Below are 22,508 nucleotides of genomic sequence, written 5' to 3'. Positions count from 1 at the left end.
GCTGAACCCGGAAGTGGTGGCGGTCCCGGGAGAGCAGGCGGAGACAGCGGCGAGTCGGACGCCGGGCTGACTGAGCGGGGCGGGGGCTGACAGAGAGCATCCGCCTCGCGGGAGCTGCATGAGGAGCGGGAGTGGCCGGGCCTGCCTTCCGCGCTTGAGCGAGCGCCCAGTGATGGCGATGGTGATGGCGGCAGTTGCTCGGACAGCCCCAGTTAAGCTGCGCCCAGAGAGGTGAGAGGCGGGGTGGGTGGCCGTGAGGGCTGGGGTTTGGCGCCCTCCCTTCCAGGCTCTCCTCCCAGGCAACCACATTCGACTCCTTGAACCGATCGAGCTCCCCGGGGCAGGGTTAGAAACGGACCTTGTCGAGCCTTTATTCTTCGTGCCCTCACTTTGTCATTTCTGCCGTGATGAAGGATGGAGTCGTTCTTGTTTCTTGCACCTCTAGCTAAATAATGCTTAAGAGAGTTAACTCGGATTTCCTATTTAGTTCCCACCCAAAGTTTACTATAGTGCATATAGATCTGAAAGAAGAGTTCTCATTTATGTTGTTGGACGCTTCTTTTCATCCTTGCAGCCCATAACGCATCCTGTGCTAAGTAAGATCTTGGGCCCGTCAACTTTATGATTTTCTTGTTTCTTCATGGTCTCCATATTAGTAAATTGGTCTCTGTTGAAAACTATGATTTTTTGGGGGGGGGGGGTAGGATTTATCTTACGGAATTTTTCAGAGTTTTTGTGGTACCCACCATACAGTTTCAATCACTTACTTTTATCATCACCTGAGACATTTTTCCGTTGTAGAAGTATATTTACCGGTTCTTCAGTCCGGATTCATTCCGAAAATTTGCAAGCTTATTGCAAGCCGTGATATTCTTGCTCTGGTAACATTTTGTAAAAATTAGGGTTCCAAGTAGACACTCAGGTTTGTATAGGCATAAAAAGAAAGAGTGGTTGGCTCAAAAAGAACCTAAGATTCTTTTTAAAATCCCAATTGTACCAGTTGTGCCCCAAAAACACAGGTACCTGCGATGATGGTTTCCGAGTAACTTAGTTTTATTTTGAAATTATTCAGTTTTAAGATGGACCAATTTATAATTCTTTTGCCCAAGTAACCGGGCAATAAAAATTGTTAGGTATAGTGTGAGATTCAAGTTGATATATTTATATATTGACTGTATCAGAGTGGGATTTCAGAGTAATGCTATTCAGACCTCAACACTCAGAAAAGTGCAAAGAGGAACAAGAGTTATAGTTGTAAATACTATATAGTATCTGTAATACCATTTGATTTAAAACTGTGAACGGTGTCAGCATACCCACCCATTCTCTCTGCCCTAGCAATCAAGCCATTATTCACAGGTTAAGACAATGTTTCCTTTGCTGACCTCACAGGGATGAATAAGCTTAAGCCTGAGGATTAAACAGCTCTAGTTTTTAATTTTATCTCTAACCTATTGTATGACTTTGAGTGTGAGTGTATCTTCCATTTCCTGAATGTCAGATTTCTCACCTCCAGGATGGAGTTGATACTTAGTTCCACCAAATTATGGAAGTGCAGAGAAGTTACTCATGGAGGTCTAAGACTGTTAAGACCTCATGTTATTTATTAGTTGGGCATTTTAGGTATTTAGTGGTTTTCTTTAAAGTGGGGTTTAGCCTGTAAAACCTTCACATGCCAGATGCCTCCAAAACTGTGAATCCTACCTTCAGCAAGTTTATGGCATATTGAGGACAATAGATCTTCAAGCAATATGTACAGAATGATGATGCAGTAATGAAATTTGCATAGCTAAAGTACTGTACTGCAAAATCGTCAGGCTATCTAAAAAACATAACTTAAAAAAATAAACCAGTGTACTATAATTCTGATATGAGTACCAAAATTTCCTAAATGAATTATTTATTACCAGTGCATATCTCATTTGAGTGGGTATCTGAATGAACTCGCTGAAAACAGTGCCAAGATTGGAGGTCCAATTTCACTGAAGGTTAGTTTGCCCTACTGTGACCATTTTAATATCCTGAGGTTCACAAATAGTGTTGATCTCAAGGGCAATAGGTTGAGAAAACATAGATATATTAGCATTCTACCAAAGGTAATATTATCTATATAAATAATGGTATATAATCCTACAGTTATCCAACAGACTATAGCAGAATTGCCTACATAAGATTTTTTTTAAGATTTTATTTTTAATTTATATTTAATGTGGGGGGAGATGTGCATGTGTATATATCTGAGACAGACAGACAGACAAACAGAGAATGAGAGCATCAAATCCCCTGGAGAGCAACAGGCAATTGTGAGCTGCAAGATATGGGTTCTGGGAACTGAATTTGGGTTCCTTGCAAGCGCAGCCAGTATTCATAGCTACTGAACCATCTCTCCAGTCCAGCCCCTAAAATTTCTTTTTAATAGAATACTTTTTTTTTGTTTGTTTTTGTTTTTCAAGACAGGGTTTCTTTGTATCGTTGTAACCTGTCCTGGAACTAGCTCTTGTAGACCAGTCTGGCCTCGAACTCACAGAGATCCACCTGCCTCTGCCTCCCAATAGAATACTTAATTGATATAAAAATCATCATTACTGTGGAAATGAGGCTGGAAGAGAGGGTGACAATAGCTGAGAACCAAATATTAGAAAAAAAACAATTTTTTTTAAAATCTCTCTAAATGTGTTATGAATGAATGTTAATAACATATTTATCCTGGGAATAAATAATACTTGAAGAAACCCAATAAGATATAAAAGAGAATATAGTCAAAGTCCCTCTGCTTTTAGCCACCTACGTCCTCTAGCTGAAAACAGCAAGTATTTGATTCTTGTATTACCTTGGCAGTGCTAGATTGACTTTTCTTATAGCAAAACAGACAAATTTTTAATATAATTTTATTCTTTGAGAATTTCACACATTATACTTTGATCTCATATTCCCCCAACTCCTCCCAAATCCACCCCTACCTCCCCACCCTCTTTCAACTTGGTGTCCTTGACCTACCTTAATAACCTACCATTGCCTAATGAGTTACCCATATACTTATGAGTATAGGACCATCTGCTGGAACATGGTGGCCACACCCTTAAAGAAAGCTGACTCTTCCTTCCCTAGACGCCATCAACTGTCAGTAGTTTCTCAGTTAAGAATGGGGTCTCATAAGCACCTCCCCACTCCATGCTAGCATGTTCACTGGCTTGGGCTTGTGCAGGCAGCCACAGTTCTGTGAGTTCATGAGTTCAGTGGTCCTGTCATGTCCAGAAGGCTGTCTCGCCCCAGATCTCCTTGACCACTTTCCACAGTGGTCCCTTAGTTTTGGGGAGGGGTGTGATAAGGATGTCGCATTTGTGGCTGACTCTGTTGACTCTTAGTCTCTGTACTTTGATCAATCAGAAATGTCTGTATTAACCACCATCCACTGTACAAAGAAACTTCTCTGATCAGTTCTGAGAAATGTGCTAATCTATTGCTGTAGAGATAAGAATTTAGAAGGCAGTTTGATACTATGCCCACTTAACAGAATAATGACAGTAGTTCACTCCTGGGCCCTTTTAAATCCCTGACCATATTCAGTGGTTTTGGTTTTTGTTGAAAGAGTCTCACTCTGGCTTTGACTGGCCACTAGGTAGACCAGGCCAATCTTAGACTCACAGAGATCAGATGCCCCTGCTTCCCAAGTGCTAGGATTAAAGGTGTGCTCTAAAATACCTGATAACATCCAATGTTTTTTAGGTGGAAAAGCTAAAACTCAGAAATGTTCTGATTCGCCAGTTGTCACATTCACCAAAGTCTGACACAGTGTCAGACTCCAGGCTGCCATTCTCCCTCTAAATCAAGCTGTTGCCATAAAAGTCAGAATTTAATACAGCAAAAGACGATAGGTATTAGTCTCAGTCTTGGTGTGTAGCCCAAGCTAACCTCAAACTGGAGATTCTATTTCACACCTCTTAAGTCCTTGGAATTATAGGTTTGTGCTCCACAAATAGCTTTTAAAATTAAAACATTAAAATTTTAAATACAGATTCATAATTTATTAGTATATGGGTGAAATGTGTTACCTACCTTGGATATAATCATATATAATATATAAAATAGTAAAAAGAATGATCCTTAGTTTTGTTTATTTATTTATTTTAAAAATGCCTGGCATGGTGGCCCACACCTTTAATTTCAGGAGCCAGGCACAGGTGGCTGTCTTTGAGTTTGAGGCCATCCTGGTCTACATAGTGAGTTCTGAGACAATCAGGGCTATGTAGAGGGACCTGCTGCTCCCCCTACACTATCAAAAACAAAAACCTTACCTAGTATTTCAGTTTAAATTTTTGTTAAGTTAGCTTGTAAGGAACTGTAAATGTGTGTGGGAGCAGCTAGAGAGATGGCTCAGAGGTTAAGAATATTGGTTGCTCTTCCAGAGGACCTAGGTTCAATTCCCAGGGACAAGATATGCAAGCAAAATACCTATACACATAAAATAAAGTGAAATAGTTTTTAAAAGAACCTATAAAATTTTTGTCACTTAAAGTTTATTTTCACTCAATATTTTTAAGGGATCTAAAATTTGAAAGCTTTGGAGCTGGAGAGATGGACCAGCCACTAAGAGCACTTGGTTATTTTAGAAGACCTGGGTTCAAGTCCCAACACACATCTGATGACTCACAATTTCTTGGACCTTCAGTTCCAGAAGATCAGAAACCCTCTTCTGGCTTCTGGGGGTACCTCCACACATGTGGTGCATATGTCTGACTTCTAGGGGTACCTCCACACATGTGCACATGCCTGACTTCTGGGGGTACCTCCACACATGTGGTACACATATCTGGCTTCTGGGGGTACCTCCACACATGTGCACGTACCTGGCTTCTGGGGGTACCTCCACACATGTGGTGCACATGCCTGTACTCAGTCACAGACACATGAGTAAATCTTGAGAAGAAGCAGAGAGGAGGAGGAGAAGGAAGCAGCAGCAGCTGTTTAAAGGAGCATGTGATTAAAGAGTAATGTGTTTTATGTATGCTTTATGATATTTTAGAAATACTGGAGCTTTTTCAATTTCAGATTTTTTTATTTGGTGTTTTGTTTTGTCATGTCAGGCTCTTGCATAGCTCAGCTGACCTTGAACTCCTGATATTTCTGCATTCACCTGCCAAGTGCTAGCATTTCAAACATGTGCCACCATGTCTAATATATGCTTAGCTTTTCATGATATATTTTTGGCAGTTTCTAGCCTTAAATACATAGCTATTGGTACCTCTCCTTCATTTTTTACCTTCAATTTTGCCACTTTTTCATCTTTCTTTTTTAGAAAAGTTCTCAGTGATAACTTATTTTTGTTAATCTCTTTGAATGTTGCTTTCATGTACTTTAATTACAACTGTGTAAAAATGTGTCCTGATTTACAAATGAGAAAATCAAGTTAGAGTTATACTTTTTGGAGCTTTGCAGTGTTGGAGATTGAACATGGAGCCTAATGCATGCTAGTCCAGTTCTCTACTGGGGATCTGTAGCTCCTTTCTGTTCTGAAACTTATTGAACATTCCATATGTTAATTAATACACACTGTTTTATTATTGGAAATTACAAATTAGGAGGAAAATACATCAATTTATTCCTTAAAGTGTTTTAATAAGATATCTTAAATATTCTGGTTTCTAAGATTCTGTTGTTCTTCCTTCCACTTCAGGGAGGCCAGGTTTTGTGTGGTGGCCAGAGGCTGAGGGCCAGAGGCTGAGGGCCAGAATCCTCATTCTTGGCCCCTTCTTCAAGGAATTGAAATAAAAGCTCCCATATATTTGCAAAAGTAGCAAGGAAACTTTATTTAAACAAAGCAATATAAAAGATCATAATGCATTGTTAGGGAGCAGTGGGCTTCGTGAGCCAAGGTACTCAAGAGCCCCAGTTATCATTTGGGGCTTTTTTCTATGGGTTCAAGAGAAAAGGGAATTTTGTTAAAAGGGGGCACGATGAGGATGGTTTCCTATTTTGATTGGTAGATTAGGTCATATAATCATTTTTCTATGGTATATGTTTCTTCCCATAATGCATCTAACTTTAATCATGTGCACATCCAGTTATGCATAGGCATAATTAGATAGTAAATAGGGGTTCTCTAAAAATTAACACAGTTTTTGCTTTGCTGCACATGCACCTAAAGTCAGTTTATACTGGATCAGGACTAGAAAGTATTGTGAATATATTTGGATAAAAAACTGTTCCTTGGTCCATATGGGAAGGGAAATCTGCATAGCTGACTGAAAAAGGGCCCTGTATTGCTAGCAGATTGTAGGTGCATTGTTCAGAGAAGGGTATGTTCATATTTCCTGACGATGAGGGGCCTAAGCTACCAAGCACATTATTAGAGGATGGGGTGTGTGACACAAACCCAAGAGAAGTCCCAGGTTACTAATCCATTTATTCCCTGGGCTTGCCTGCATCCATGGACTTCCAGCCATTAGTTTTCTGCTTGCCCTTTATTCTAGAGTAGCTGACTTCAGTTGATAAATATTTAGATATAGCTCTTTATCTTTGGCTCATAAGCTCATGGAGTATACATTCATTTTAATGTTTCCCAAATTCTGTTCTATAAAAATGATTTGTGGTCAGTGCAAGAATCTGTGCCTTAAGCAGATTTCTTTGCTGAAGGGACTTTGAGGAACTTTGTTTGTGGGGTGGTAGTCTGCCAGCAAGCACTTCTCAAACTTGTCTGACAAGGGATCCCACCTTTTTTCCCCCAGAATAACAAGTATTTGTATTGCTTTATTTTGACAAATAGTAATGTCATGTATTTATGGAGTACAATATGATTTTGATGGGTGCAAACATAATGAAATGATTCCTATAAGTTAACATTTGTAGTAAGAAGGTTAAAAAGTCTATCTGAGCAGTTTGTAAATATACATTAACAGTGGTCACATGCAGTTTAATAAAGTACTGTACTGAAACTTCCTCCCACACAGAATTTTAGGACTTTTGTTTAGTGGAATATAGATTAAAGAATGTAGTGTGACCAAGCTATGACCGGAAAGGAAGTAGAAGGAAGTGAGGGAAAGGGCAAGTGAAATAGTATTAAACTAATGGTTTACTTGGGCTTTTCCTTTTTATTTGCTTGTTTTTTAATTATCATCCAGTTCAGCCTTGTGAGTCCTGGCTAACTCTTTAAAGGATATGCTTTTACTTACTAGAAAATAAATAGGGGGCTGGAGAGATGGCTCGGTGGTTAAGAGCGTTGCCTGCTCTTCCAAAGGTCCTGAGTTCAATTCCCAGCAACCACATGGTGGCTCACAACCATCTGTAATGAGGTCTGGTGCCCTCTTCTGGCCTTCAGGCCCACACAGGATATTGTATACATAATAAATAAATAAATAAATATTTTAAAAAAGAAAATAAATATAAATTTAATTTTTTTTTTGCTAGAACAAAAAAAATTTACTAGGGAAAAGATAATTAGAGAATGAAAACTTTTTCATCTCAAAAATTTTTTCTCATATACAACCTCTTTTCATTTTTTGATATACTATTCCGAGGAATTCCTCTGTTGTCTACCAGCCAACTGTGAAGCCTAGGTGTTTATTTAGCTCCACCTTAGATACCGAGCTCTAACCCGAGTGCTTTGGTGGAGACTGGGGTGGGTGCCGCAGGTAAACCTGCAGTTACAAACTCGTCGGAAAGGTCACGGGACTGAACTGCTATCACGGTAGTAATGCATTTGTGAATTAGTTAGTATATTGAATTACTCTTTGATCATCAAATTTACTTTGGGTTAGTATTAGAAATTAGAATTCTAATCTTAAATGTATGTCAGCATTGTAGGCTTAAGTAGTAATGAATAATGTACATTTATAGATATACAATATGCTCTATTATCCAGCAATGTAGAGACTACAGATTCATTTTCCAGATGTTTAACCCTGTGATTAACTTTTATTTCCTATAAAACTCTTGAATTAAAATCACCTTCCTAGCCTTACTCAATAGAAACATTAGTTACATCTTTTTCATTGGTGAAATTAGCATGTGGGCATTGATTTCTTCCATCACTGTCATGCCAGTTGAATCTGGAAACTTTTTCTCTTGAGGTAACGCTTACACAAACTTGTTTTTAAACATTTGCCTCTTGCTCATTAAGAAAGAATAACTTTTTTTTTTTTAATGTCATTGTTCATTTCCCAAGGCTGTGGGTAACATGGCTTCATTCATAAAAAATAATACTGAATCAGGAGCCAAAGCAGCTTCTCCCAATGAGGCTTTCCTCTTCTTTTAAAAAGGAAGAGGGAGGGGAGTTAATCCACAGCCGTTAGGCTCTTCAATGTGTCTGCGTCTCTCCAAACCCTGTCTGATTTTATACTGTACCAAAACTGCTATAGAGCCACCCAACCATACCGTAACTCCTCTTTCTCTATACAAAGCTGGTTAAATTCCAAGGATCATCTTGGGGTAGAGCATTTATCCAACATGCATGAAGCCTGGGTTCTAACCCCAGCCTTATAAAGAGTAATAATCATGACAACAGAGGAAATTTTCAAGAGCTAATGACTATTTGGAGCTGTGTTAGTCAGTGTTCTATTGCTGTGAACAGACGCCATGACCACAGCAACTCTTAACAAAGAAAGCGTTTAATTGGGGGCTGGCTTACAGTTCAGATGTTTAGTCCATCTTGGCAGGAAGCATGGTGGCATGCAGGCAGACATGCTGGACAGATAGCTGAGAGTTCTACATCTGGATCTGCTGGCTGCAGGAAGAGAGACACTGGGACGTGGCTTGGACTTTTGAGCCCTCAAAGCCTGCCCCCAGTAACACACTTCCTCCATCAAGGTCATACCTCCTAATCCTCTTAAATAATGCCACTCTGTTGATTTGACATTTAAATATATGAGCCGTGGGGGGCATTCTTATTCAAACCACCCCAAAAGCCATGTTAGTTTTATTGAGAACAGTATGATTGAGTTTTTATATTTTTAAGAATTTGGAGCCAGGCATAATAACACACAACTTTAATTCTATCATTTAGTAGGCAGAGGCAGGCAGATCTCTTAGAGTTCAAGACTAACCTGATCTGCAAAGTGAGTTCCAGACCAGCCAAAGCTATATAGTCAAACTGTGCTCAAAAATAAATAATTTTTAATGAATTTGGGGTGCTAGGGATATACCTCATTAAAAGAACGTATGTGAAACCTAGGTTTGATCCCAAGCACCACAAGTCTAAAGAGACTTGTGAACGATATTAGAAAAATCCCTCCCAGGTCTTTAAGCGGGAAAATACAAGAGGGTTTTTTTGTTGTTATTGTTTTAACATGGTACATTGATTGTTTGGTTTGACTGTTTAAGACAGGTTCTTATGCAGCACTGGCTGACTTCAAATTCACTGTGTACCCAAAGATAAGCTTCAAGTCCTGATCCTCCTGCCCCTCCATTTGCGTCACCATGTACAGGTCAACGATGGATTGTTATCCTTTCTATACAGGACATTCTGAGTATCTTTTACAACATGATCTGGACATCTCAACTCTCTTTTTCCAATATGATCTTACTGCAGCAAAGGGCTTTTCTAGTAATTGTTAAGAGGTTGCCTATGCTATGGAGTAAATATTAAAAATCTGCTGAGTAATTTTGGAGAGTCACTTGTTAGCTCAGTAAAAGTGAAAGTAAAATACTTGCTATCTTGTGAAAGAAGAAAATTTGATTTGGATATCTCTTAAAAGTTTAACTTACTTATTTTGAAAATATTTTAAACTTTTATTTGTGTATATGTGTGAGAGAAAGACACAGATGCAAGAAGAGGGTGTCAGATGCTCTGGAGCCAGAAGTGAGGGCATCAGATGCCCTGGAGCCAGAGGTGAGGCAGTTGTGAGCCACCTGATGAGCTTGCTGTCCAATTCTTGTCATCTGGAAGAGTAGCAAGTGCCCTTAACCACTGAACTATCTCTCCAGCTCCCAAAGCTCAACTAGTTTATAAATACTGTTTTTTGAGATAACTTGCAACCCTGGAGTTTAACAAAATTTTCATAATTATATCTCAATATAACATAAAGATTCTTTTACTTCAAATACTACAGTTCAAAAATCCATCCCCTCATCATATGGACACGTGCAGTACACTACACTAGGTGAATAGACATGGAGCGGGCAGGCCTGACTCCAGCATGTTAGGCCTCCCTCTTTCCCCTTCAGGGTAGCATCAGGTCACAGATGACAGTAAGTTAGGAAGGCTTTGTCAGCCATATAATCAATTTCATACATTTTAACTTTTAGAAAAACAGACAATGCAAGGTAAATTTTCTTTCTTTTTTGAAAACTGTTAACAATTGCATGATACTCTGGTCCACACTTTGATATAACAGATGGTAGAACTTTCTGACCTGGAACAAAGCCCTAAGTCCAGCCCTCAGCACACATGGGTGGGGATGGGAGTTGAGCTCCTCAGAACTGTCATCTAATCTTTGTTTAATTTGCTTTATCCTTCTTTCAGTGATCTTTCCAGACATCGATCTTTGACCCTGGCATTGTCTGTATTGTGTGTCAGGAGACGTCTGTCCTTTTGTCTGTTCCCCAGAGCCCCCTCTCCTGATTGCGTGTCTTCCTGGTTTAGACTTCACATCCCACTTTTACAAAACATCATATCCATAATTGAAGTAAAATTGTTGGTAAATAGAAAGTTTTATTTTCTCCTCTCTTTGATGCTTTGGCTCATTTTCCTTCAGAGTAAGAAACTCACCTTTATTTCCCAGTGGTGTTGAGAAGCTGTTTATCTGTGGTCTTTTGTAAAGCATCCTTCTCAGGGTTACTGCGGTTTCCTCTATCTGATATGCTTAGGGCCAGAAGGATTTTTAAATGTTGTTTATTTTCCCAGATTTTGGAATTTTTACATATATGTAATGAGATCTTGTGGAAGAGCCCAAGTCTAAAACCATTCATTCAGGATATATATATATATCCTGAATATATATATATATATATTATTCACATAGGATATATATATATACATATATATATATTATTCACATCGCCTGATAGTAATTTTACACGCATTTTTAATTTCCCTGTGTTTTGCCTGCAGCCCACCACGTGGTCGGGTGTAGAACCTTCCACTGGTGACAACATGCTGACACTTGAAAAGTTTGATATTTTTGGAGCATTCAGATTTTACCTTAAGGAGTCCTCAAACTATCTTCATTACTTCTAGGAGTCTAAGTATTTAGAATGATGTACTATTTAGTAGACTTGTTGACTATGGAAACTCTTCCCTCTGTTCTGAGGGGGGAAATACTATTGAAGATAAAGACAGTACTCGGTGATAGTATTGCTGGGAAAGTTAGGTACAATTAGGATTTTATTTTGAAATGTATTAGTCTCTAACCATACCACTTGATTGTTGAGGTTTTTAATATTCTGAAATTAAGAAACATAATTATAATTAGCATGTTGTGTGACTGACTTTTTGATGCAAAATCCAGCTTTCATGTGAAAATATTCGGAAAAATAGGACCCTGCCTCTCAATTCCTGGCTTAACTTTTGCTTTACTTACAAACACTTAGGTAGGCTGGAGAGATGCCCAGAAGTTAAGAGGATTTATTGGTTTTGCAGCGGACCTACATTTGGTTCCCAGCACCCACACCAGCAGGCTCACAACCACCTATGACTGCAGTTTCAGGAGACCCGATACTCTCCAGCTTCCTCGGGCACCTGCATGCTCATGGCACACACAGGCACACAATTCAAAATGACTAAAAACATGTTTTAGAAATACTTACATAAATTCATTATGAATCCTAGTATGTGTAGCCAATGAAATTTACCTGCTTGTTTTCAAATGATCAAGAATGTTAGAGTAGATCTGGAGAGATGGCTAAGCGGTAAGAGCACTGGCTGCTCTTCCATAGGTCCTGAGTTCAATTCCCAGCAACCACATGGTGGCTCACAACCATCTGTAATGAGATCTGGTGCCCTCTTCTGGCCTGCAGGCATACATGCAGGCAGAACACTGTGTACATAATAAATGAATAAATCTTTTTTTAAAAAAGAATGTATGAAGAGAATACTTCTAAAAACTGCAAAGACTGATAATGATGTAACTACTTACTGGAATTAATAGACAAAACTCTTAGAAGTATTCACTTGGCATTCCTATTGTTCAGTGGTAATTGTTTACTTAATAGATTCTAAAAACTTTCAACTTGAAATTGTTGATATTTTAATCAGTAGAATGGAAACAAGACAAGAAACAATACAGGTTATTAGTTCTAACTACTAGCTCAAAGATTTGTAACTATTTCTTCTCACACAGAATTTATGAGAAATAAATTGTGTTGTGAAATAAGAAAAACTGAAAGTCAGATGTGATGACACATGACTTTAATTCTAGCATAGAATTGTGGGAAGAGGGAATGCTGCAAAGTTAAGGCCAGCCTGGGCCGTACAGAGGTTTCCAGGTTGGCCACTGCTACATTGCAAGACTTTGTCTCAGGAACCCAATGAGAGAAAAATAAGGGACGGATAAATAAGCATAAGGGATTCTGCAAAACTAGGAACTTCCTAACCAAGCATGTATTACGGCTGAGAGAGGACCATACTGAAATTCCGCTATGAGAAAGGAATCCATTATTTTGCCTTCTTGGTATGAGGAAATATTATCCCAGTGTGATGGAGCAATACATTAACGTGGGCACAGGGCACCTGGGGCTGCCTGGCAGCATGCAACGCTCCTTCATACTGACTGCTTTCACCTTGTGTCCAATAGGTGAACAGGTTGCTAATGACTTCCTTCTTTCTTTCTTAGATTCATCCAGAAAGCGTCCAGAAGAATCCTCCTGTCAGAAAAGCTAAGAAGGCAGTATTTATAACACTGGGAGTTTTAAATAATTTGTTTAAAATGGCTGAAAACAATAGTAAAAATGTAGATGTCCGGCCTAAAACAGGCCGGAGTAGAAGTGCTGACCGAAAAGATGGTTATGTGTGGAGTGGAAGGAAGCTGTCCTGGTCCGGAAAGACAGAGAGCTGTTCTGAGTGGGAGACCGTAGATCCTGAAGAGAAAGCCAGAGCTCCTCGAAGGAGCCATGAAAGGGACAGCTGCTCGCCCATTGACTTGGACTTAGACAATTCCTGTGGACATAGATTTTTAGGCCGGTCCCTTAAACAGAAGCTGCAGGATGCTGTGGGGCAGTGTTTTCCAATAAGGAACTGTAGTGGTCGGCACTCTGCAGGGCTTCCGTCCAAAAGGAAAATTCATATCGGTGAGCTCATGCTAGACAAATGCCCATTCTCACCTCCATCAGATTTAGCCTTTAGGTGGCATTTCATTAAACGACACACTGGTCCTGTAAGTCCAAAATCAGATGAATGGCTGAGCACAGACTTACCTGGGAGTAAACTGAGGGATGCTCAGCTGAAACGAAGAAACACGGAAGAAGACATACCCTGTTTCTCACATACCAGTGTTCAGCCTTGTGTCATCACTACCAACAGTGCTTCGTGTAGAAGTGGTCACATAACTGGCTCTCTGGTGAACTTGGTCACAAATGACAGCATAGAAGATAGTGATATGGATTCAGAAGATGAAATTATAACACTGTGCACAAGCTCCAGAAAAAGAAACAAGCCCAGGTGGGAAATGGATGATGAAATCCTGCAGTTGGAGGCGCCTCCCAAGCACCACACCCAGCTGGATTACGTTCACTGCCTTGTACCAGACCTCCTTCAGATCAGTAACAATCCGTGCTACTGGGGCGTTATGGACAAATACGCAGCCGAAGCTCTGCTGGAAGGCAAGCCAGAGGGCACCTTTTTACTGCGAGACTCGGCACAGGAAGATTACTTATTCTCCGTTAGCTTTAGGCGCTACAGTCGTTCTCTTCATGCTAGGATTGAGCAGTGGAATCACAACTTTAGCTTTGACGCCCACGACCCGTGTGTCTTCCATTCCCCTGACATTACCGGGCTGCTAGAGCACTATAAGGACCCAAGTGCCTGTATGTTCTTTGAACCACTTTTGTCCACTCCGCTAATCCGGACTTTCCCCTTTTCCTTGCAGCATATCTGCAGAACAGTTATTTGTAATTGTACAACTTACGATGGCATCGAAGCCCTTCCAATTCCTTCTCCTATGAAACTGTATCTGAAGGAATACCATTACAAGTCCAAAGTTAGGTTACTCAGGATTGGTGTGCCCGAGCAGCAGTGACAGGAAAGGCTAGGAGTGTGGACTTGCAGGTGGATTTTCATTTACTCTTATTTTTCTTATGCCTCTTTGAATTTTTCTACAAAGGCAGTTAGAATCCAAAATAAAACTGCCCTAAATTTTAATTCCAGATTAGTTTATTTTCTTATGATACACTTGTTATATATTTTTAAGCTGTTGTTTTTTGTTTTTTTATTTACTGTGTAAATTGTATATTTTTCCCCTTAATTTACATATGGTCCGGGCATATTGAAATTTCAAGGCATTGCAAATGCATTTGAATATTGTGATTTTTTTTAAAAAATAATCTTCTGCTCTTCCCTGCATGTGAAATGCTTTACTAATCTATGCTATCAGTATTCTTGTATGGCAAAATAGTTAGTTTCCCACTTTGATTTTAGAATTCTTCAGTAAAGATGAGTGTTGTAGTCCGTCCATGATAATGTGATGGCAAATAGGAGTGGTAGGCAACAAAATGGTTTAAAATGAAACTTAATGTGTTTTCTTTTTAAATACTACCTAAAGCAGGTTGTTTGTTTGTTTTTTAATTTGGCCATTGAAAAGAGAGAGCCAATGAAAAGAGAAAATGTTCTGTTCTAGAAGTGAATTTGTTCTGCAGTGCAGCAGCCACTCAGCCTGGAAGAGGTGACTAATATATTGTAACTTGTGTTCCTTTCTTACGGGAAGCTTTACAAATAGAACAGCATTATTAGAAACCTGGAGTTGCTACGGCAGCTAGAGTTTTCTATGTTAATTTGTGGACTGGGCATCTACTTAGCTCTTTCCTAGGAACTCTAGTTCCTAAGGGAAATCCATCGTTCTAAACAGCTCCCGTATCCACCAGTAACAAAGAGACCTGAATAGTTTCTCATTATTTGAAACTGAACTTAAATATAAATGCAAGCAAAAAACATGGTTCAATATATAGCAAGTTTAATATTCATTTTGGTCTTCACAACCTAAATATTGATTTCTGTCTTCAGACCTAACATGTATTTTACGTGGCTTCAAAATGGAGAAGACATGGCAATAGATTCATGACATAACGTACTGGACAGGAGGGCAAAATAATATTTCACGTTTACTATCATAAGGGCAGCACAGCATTTTAGGACCATCACTGGCCTGAAGTAACCAGTAAGAAAGACAAGCAGTCTGTGCCCTGATTATCTACTCAGTGACAGACCTACCCAGATTGCCCAGAGGTCCTTATCTGCTCCTTTGAAATACTGTAGTCATTTTTATTTAGTGTGTGTGTGTGTGTGTGTGTGTGAGAGTGACAGCATCTCTCTATCAGCCTAGGCTGACCTCCGATAGGGGATCGTACAGCCTGAGTTTCAGGATTACAGGTTTCTTTTTCTTGCTTTCCTTTTCCTTTTTTCCTTTTTTTTTCCTTGCTTTTTTATTTGTTTTGGTTTTTATTGTTGTGTAGATTATATTTTATTTTTGTTTGTTTCTTTGTTTGTTCGAAATAGAACTTCTCTGTGTAGCTCTGGCTGACGTGTAGCTTCTTGCATAGACCAGGCTGCTCTTGAACTCACAGAGATCCTCCAGCCTCTGCCTCACAAGCACTGAGATTAAAGCTATGCATGACTTCGCCTGGCTAGTAATTGATTTTTTTGATGCTAGTTCTGCTGGATTAGAAAACTTCAACTTGTATTGAAAGAACATTGACTCCTAAGTTTCCAAGTCAGAACAAATGTTTCTTGCTGGTACAGTGGTGCACACCTCTAACCCCAGGACTTGAGAACCAGAGGGATGAATATTGCTGCAAATGTAAGCCAGTTAGAGCTGTATGGTGAGAGTTTGTCTCAAAATTTTTTTTCCCTTAATTCTTGTTGTATAATATGTTAAAGAAACCTGTTCTGATCTTGAGGGACTGTTAATGTAAAGAAAACATTCTTCAGCAATAGTTTTTATTGGTCATGGTAATCCATCCCTGTATTCCCAGAACTTGGAAGACTGAGGCAGGAGGATTCCTATGTGTTCTGGAACAACCTAGGCTACAGAGTGAGACCCTGTTTCAATACCCATCCTCCCCCCCCCCAAAAAAACCTAATAGCTTCAAATTTTTCAACATTACAAAATTAATGTGTGGAAAATCTGTTACCATTCCCTCCTAGAATTTTTTTACTTAGTTGTCTAAAGATGGTCTGGATCTGTGACAGGTAGCCACTCAAGACGTGCCTCTTCCAGATGTGGGGAGCCTCGGGCTGTGAACACTTGTGGGGTGACTGCATACCCTCTAAAGAAGATGCTGCCCTTCCTAGAAGTGAATTCTCCAACTACCTCACCTTTGCTGTGGCACTTTTGTAGTTGCTGAGATGATGCTCATCTTACTAACCAGTATAGCATTTCCTAAGTCTCCTTCTTTGGTGGCAAAATCTATAGTGTGGTGAGACTCGACTCACACAGCTTCTTATCAGAATTTGGTAAAACCTGTTGCTGTGAAACAATTATTTTTAATATTTTTCTTTTAAAAGTAACTTTTATCAGTACAGAACTATCTAAGGGGTGACTAGCTTATTCTGTTAAAAGGTAGTTTTATAAAGAAAAGTAAAATATAGTCATGTCTTTTATAGTGGTAAAATTAGTGTTTATATGAAAGTCAAGATTTGATTATCTTTTAATATACTTCAGACTGATTGCTTATATTTTCTCTGACTTCTATTCTTTTCAATTTCAAGGTATTAACAGCTGTCAATATTTTCAAAATACTGCCATATGTGTAGCTTTGAAGTGTGTATTAATTGAGGACAGGAGAGACTCCTTTTCTCTGAAATGTTTTATGTTTCCTTTGGCACTAACTACAACGAAAAGAAACTGGACAGTAGAGACATGGAGGGATTTGAGAACTATCTCCTGTGAAGGAAAGAAGAGTAACAAGAAAAGTAGGGAGCTGGGGTCTAGAGAAATGACCGCTTTCCCATGTTTGTGAAGAACAGCAGAACTCAGAAACTGACTCATGACAAAGGTTAAAATGTATTTACTAACTTAAATAGCTAAAAATGAATAAATTTTATGAGGTACCCAAAGAAGTCTAAATTAAATGGAAATGTAACTCTTAACTTGAATTTTGAAACATTTGTATAGTGTCAGTTACAGCCGAAAAAGTGCCCACTACAGGACTTGATGTGCACACCTTTGATCCCAGTACTCAGGAGACAGAGGCAGGCAGGTCTGAGAGTTGAATAACAGCCTGGTCGACATAGTGATTTCCAGGCCAGCCAGGCTACATAGTGAGACCACCTCAAAACAAAAACGAAAAAGAAAGGCAGTCGGTATGGTGGAAATGTGTAGTTTATTTGTGAGAGAAGATGGAACTAAAAGAAACAGAATAAAATATTAAAATTAAAAATGTAGGCATTACCTCAGGGAAACGCCTTGCCGGGGAAAGGGAACTACTTTCTTGCTAATAGCTGCTCTGGACCAGACGCCACTACCTTGGGAATCATCTTGCACAATCAGGAGGTGAACTTGATTTTTCCATCTCTCTTGAGGCTTTTCAAGACAGACCCTTCTGCTCGCTGTTAAAACCACATCTTGAGTCATGCTGTGATTCCTGCAATAATGCTGAATGCATTCTTCTTAGTTTCCTTGGGTGTTTTTCTATGAAGAGTTATATGTTTGTATGTGATCTTTCTGATACATAACCATGTTATTGGCCTAAATAATTATATGGTGAGACTATTAATTTAAAGAGGACCAGCTAGGAATATTAGAGGAAGCTTTTAGTCAGCCTGTGGCTAGATTTATTGATTTGGTGAACAAGCCTGTATTCTTTGCTGACTTTCAGCTAATGGTGAACTGTGGTCAAAGAATGGCTTTCACTTAATGTTCTGACTTATTGTAAAGACGATAAAGAATGTTTTAGGGATTAGAAATCCTTTAAAACGTAGAACAAATGTGCAAGTAAGACTCATCATCTTTTTATAAGAAAAATACATAAGCCTTTATCATTTATTCATGAGCTAAAGCCATTAAGCTAAATCAAATTATCAACTTCCTGTCTCTGGAGTTTGGTCGTTTTATAGATCCATGTAGCAGAGCACTTCTTTCCTGTGAGACAGATGTTTTGAAATCTCTTACTCTCTTTCATTAAAAGTATTTGTCACTTTTAACTATAATCAGAATCCAGGAGACGAGCATATTTTTATTTTAGCAGGGCAAATTTCACAGACTATAGACAATCCTGAAAACAAAACAATGATTAAAATAGCTCACTTAGCCAGGTGTGGTGGTGCACACCTTCTTTAGTCCCAGCATTTGGGAGGCAGAGGCAGGTGGATCTCTGTGAGTGCCAGGCCGGGGCTACATAGTGAGACCCTGGCTCAACAGAAAAGAAAAAAGAAAAGAAAAGAAAAGAAAAAGAAAGTAATAGTTATCCAAAGGAAAGGGCTTGTGACAAAACTCTGAGATAGTGTTTCTAGTTATAGTTGTGAAGGGATTATTCAATCCTAAGTCCTCTTTCGTCTTACTGTCCTGTGAAATGTAGGTAATGGCCCTGACCTTGGTTTCCTGAATGTCCATTCAGTAAGAGGTGTCCCTTGGAGCATAGTTGAAAATAATTGTAAGTAGTTATTCAGTACTAATCGAGAATGAGCAGTTCTCAAAATAGCACCTTTGTGGAGCATACAAAAATCACATTCACTGTAATAGGTCTTCTTGACTTGATCTGACAGTGGAGATAACAGAACAATTTGGGTCTATGGTTCAAACTCTACAATTAGATGATTGCTATTTCCTCCTGCCTTTCATAAGGTCTGTGTAAATGGATGTTCGCCTTATTTGATTACATTTGCAGGAATAAATAAAGATAATTTTTGCCATGGCTATAAATCAAATCTAAGCTTTCAGACTTGAGAGCCACAGTGTAAAACTCAGATCAGTTTTGTATTAGCCAAGTATGAATTATATATACTTGAATATACAGAGCCTAATGATTTCATAAAGCCTCGTTGTCAGTCAGTCATGGTGTGTGACCCATACTAGCTCCACTTTCTAATCTTGACAAACATTTGTGTGTGAGTTTAAAATTTTGGATCTAAATAAATTTTTTGCTTAATTAAATCTTCATATATAAAATCCAAAAGTGGTGGTGGTGTTATTTTTGTTTTGTTTTCTTTTAAGATGTGTGTCGTGTGTTAAATTCAGGAGAGTACCTTGATACACTTAGGAGGATCAGAGCACAACTTTTTTTTTTTTTTTTTTTAGAGACGGGGTCTCGCTATGTTGCCCAGGCTGGAGAGCAGTGGCTATTCACAGGCGCGATCCCACTACTGATCAGCACGGGAGTTTTGACCTGCTCCATTTCCGACCTGGGCCGGTTCACCCCTCCTTAGGCAACCTGGTGGTCCCCCGCTCCCGGGAGGTCACCATATTGATGCCGAACTTAGTGCGGACACCCGATCGGCATAGCGCACTACAGCCCAGAACTCCTGGACTCAGGCGGTCCTCCTGTCTCAGCCTCCCGAGTAGCTGGGACTACAGGCGTGCGCCACCGCGCCCGGCCAGAGCACAACTTTTTGAAGACTGGTTCTCTTGTGGTTTGACTTTGAGACCGGGGTCTCTCCTTGTTTTCATGCAGCCTCAGCACGGGAGTGCTGGGATTACAGCTGCTGGCCACAGCATCTAGGGTTTCACATGGGTTTAAGTGATCCAATTCAAGTGGTCAGGATTTTCTGGCAATCACCTTTACCTGCTAATCCAAAACCCTGGCCCCAGGCTTGTGGTTTTATTTTTCAGCTCTTTATTATTATTGGGACCTGGAAGGTGGGGGAAGAGGGGTGGAAGTCAAAGGATAATTTATGGAGTTCCTTATCTCTACCTCTACCTTCATTCCAGGGGTCAAACTCAGATTGTCAAGCTTGGACAGCAAGCACTTTAACCGACTGAGCCACATTTCTGGCCAGAGTTTTTGATTTGAAAAGCATTTCTACCTTTGAATGAAAACGAGGACATGATCATTCCGAGTTCCTGGTTGATGGAAGGGGTTTTATTGTAGATATGAGGGTGAGAACTTCCAGAGGCATCTGGAAGGGTCCAAACTTGTAGCAGACTTTCTTGAACTGCCAGCCCCCAAATCATGGCACAGAAACTTATTATGAAAGCTTGGCCTTAGCTTAGGCTTGTTTCTAACCAGCTCTTAGAACCTAACCCATTTCTGTTCATCTACATGCTGCCTCATAGCTCACGGCTTTTACCTCTCCTGCATATGCTGCTTCCCCCCACACACACCTAGATTCATCTTTTCTCTCTGCTCAGAAGTTCTGCCTATCCTCTCCCGCCTAGCTATTGTCCATTCAACTCCTTAGTAAACTAATCCAGAAGGCGCCTTGGCAAAGACACATTTCCACAGTGCATAAAAAGATTATTCCACAACACAAACTGAACCGGGCCATGGGGAACGGACTAAGAGAAGAACCGAGGACCAAGAGGCCAAGAGCAGGAGACCAAGAGAGCACTTAGTCAAGATGGCAGGAGTTACAGAGGTACCAGAAACTGGGGGAAGGGAAGCCCAGCCACTAGGCTGGAGAGGTTTAGGATAGGAGGCAGGATGAGAAGTATTGGGAAGAACCACAGGTTCTGAGTGAGACTTGTCCCAGGTTTCATTGGGACCTGATATATATTCAAACCAAAAGAAGTCTGGAAAGGAAAAACTGAAAAAAATACAGATATACTTACATGTTGCTTTCTGGTATATTAGTTTTGAATCCACAAGAAACAGAAGCCAGTACCAAAACCACAGCTCTTCTCTTAAGACTGTGGCCCTCAGCCTTCCTAATGCTGCAGCCCACTTCATATTGTGGTGACCCCCAACCATAAAATTATTTTCATTGCTACTTCATAATTATAATTTTGCTGCTGTTAAGAATTGTAAATATCTAATATAGAACCCTATGAAAGGGCCATTTGCCCCCCCCCCAAAGTGATTGCAACCCACAGGTTAAGAACCAGTGTTCTCAATTTAAGACTTAAAGGGAATAAGAGATAACTCATGTTGGAGCCATTTTTGAGTGATGATAGCCCCCAAACACAAATTTAGGTTACCTCAAATTCCATGTTCCAACTGGAACCAGCATCACAAAGTTATAGTTTTACAGAACAGAGAAAGTCATAAATCGAGGCAAGTTTAAAATATACTGGTGGATACACTTGAGAGACAGGTACATCAAGATAAAGCTTTTCCATAGGTCTAAGATGCTATCTGATGACATACTCAGCTTTTGTACTGGGGGATGCTAGTGGCCTCTTAGTACATTCTGAAAGGTTTTTATCTATTGCCACAGATATTAGTTTTGATAGAGTGGGCAAGTGTTACTATCCAGTCATTTACTGGTCTTCTCTGAGGGACCTACCAGGAATTGTCAGCACAACAGCCAAGATGTGACACTAGCTGCTACAGCCACTAAGTAGAGCACTCTCCCTATCACATGTGCTATTTCCCTCATAAAAGGCAAGCCCTTCCCGCCCCTCTGTGCTCTCCTTCAGACCTTTGCACCTCCCTCCCAATAAACCTCCCACATGAGCTCTGTCACATGGTGTGATTTTGTGGTATAGGAAAAAAAAGGCCAGCCAAAGAAACCCCCCCACCCAGTCCTGAAACCAGAGCCAGTGAAAGAAATATACTTTAGTCACAAACCCAGAACCAAAGAAATACACCCTGACCCTGAAACCAGTGCTGAAGGAACACTGTAGCCCTAGAATCAGAGCTAATGAAAGAAATATGCCCTGGCCCGGAAATTAGGGCCAAAAAGCTAAAAAGGGCCAGTGAAAGAAACAGATTTTGATCCTATAACGAGAGCCAAATCTGCTGCCCCCCTCCCACCACCACCATCACCAACAACTAAGCAAAAATTCAACCAATACCTGTACAGGAAAAAGCACCAATCCCTGAGCACAATATCTAGGCAACCTGAGCTTAAGGGACTGAAATCTGGCCAATCCCCACCATGAAAATCTTGTCTTGGAAAAACTCCACACCTAAGAAGCTGTGTGTGTGTGTGTGTGTGTGTGTGTGTGTGTGTGTGTGTGTGCCCTGCACCTGTTCTGTTTGTTGCTGCCTTCTTCCACCCTGGCAGAGGCAAACACTCACCTGGATTCTTTCCTCCTAATAAGTCTCTTGAATGAGATTTAGGTGAAGACCTTCTTTTGCTGGAGCAGCGGGCTGTAACATTTACCCTGGGAAACTTTTCCCTAGCAGAACAAAGTTGTTACACTCCAGGATTCTAGAGCCAAACTATAAAAATTTCCCTGGGGACGCCCTCTCTTGCCTGAGCAGAGCTGTTACATTGGGGAAGCCTTTCCCTAGAACAGGGCTGTAAACTGATCCGCTTTCTGTGACCT

General features: G+C 40.0%; 1 protein-coding gene and 1 non-coding gene across 2 annotated transcripts; one reads left to right on the top strand and one right to left on the bottom strand.

Annotated features, from left to right (window-relative positions):
- Socs4 (suppressor of cytokine signaling 4) lies at positions 1–19,254 on the top strand. Its single transcript, XM_048430013.3, has 2 exons — positions 1–231; positions 12,765–19,254. Exon 2 carries the CDS (start codon positions 12,858–12,860, stop codon positions 14,163–14,165), a length of 1,308 nt encoding a protein of 435 aa, XP_048285970.1. The 5' UTR covers positions 1–231; positions 12,765–12,857; the 3' UTR covers positions 14,166–19,254.
- Positions 19,255–19,373: 119 nt separating this feature from the next.
- Positions 19,374–19,673, bottom strand: LOC148120115 (signal recognition particle RNA). Its single transcript, XR_015734660.1, has one exon.
- Positions 19,674–22,508: the final 2,835 nt, after the last annotated feature.

Source organism: Myodes glareolus, chromosome 12 (assembly GCF_982192425.1).
Source record: "Myodes glareolus chromosome 12, mMyoGla1.1, whole genome shotgun sequence".
Lineage (NCBI taxonomy): Eukaryota > Metazoa > Chordata > Mammalia > Rodentia > Cricetidae > Myodes > Myodes glareolus.
Note: the sequence above shows the minus strand (reverse complement) of the source record. Positions and strands in the feature narration are given on the sequence as shown.

What these genes read in the sequence shown, in the direction of transcription:
- Socs4 (XM_048430013.3), top strand. Translation starts at nt 12,858, where the DNA reads ATGGCTGAAAACAATAGTAAAAATGTAGATGTCCGGCCTAAAACAGGC.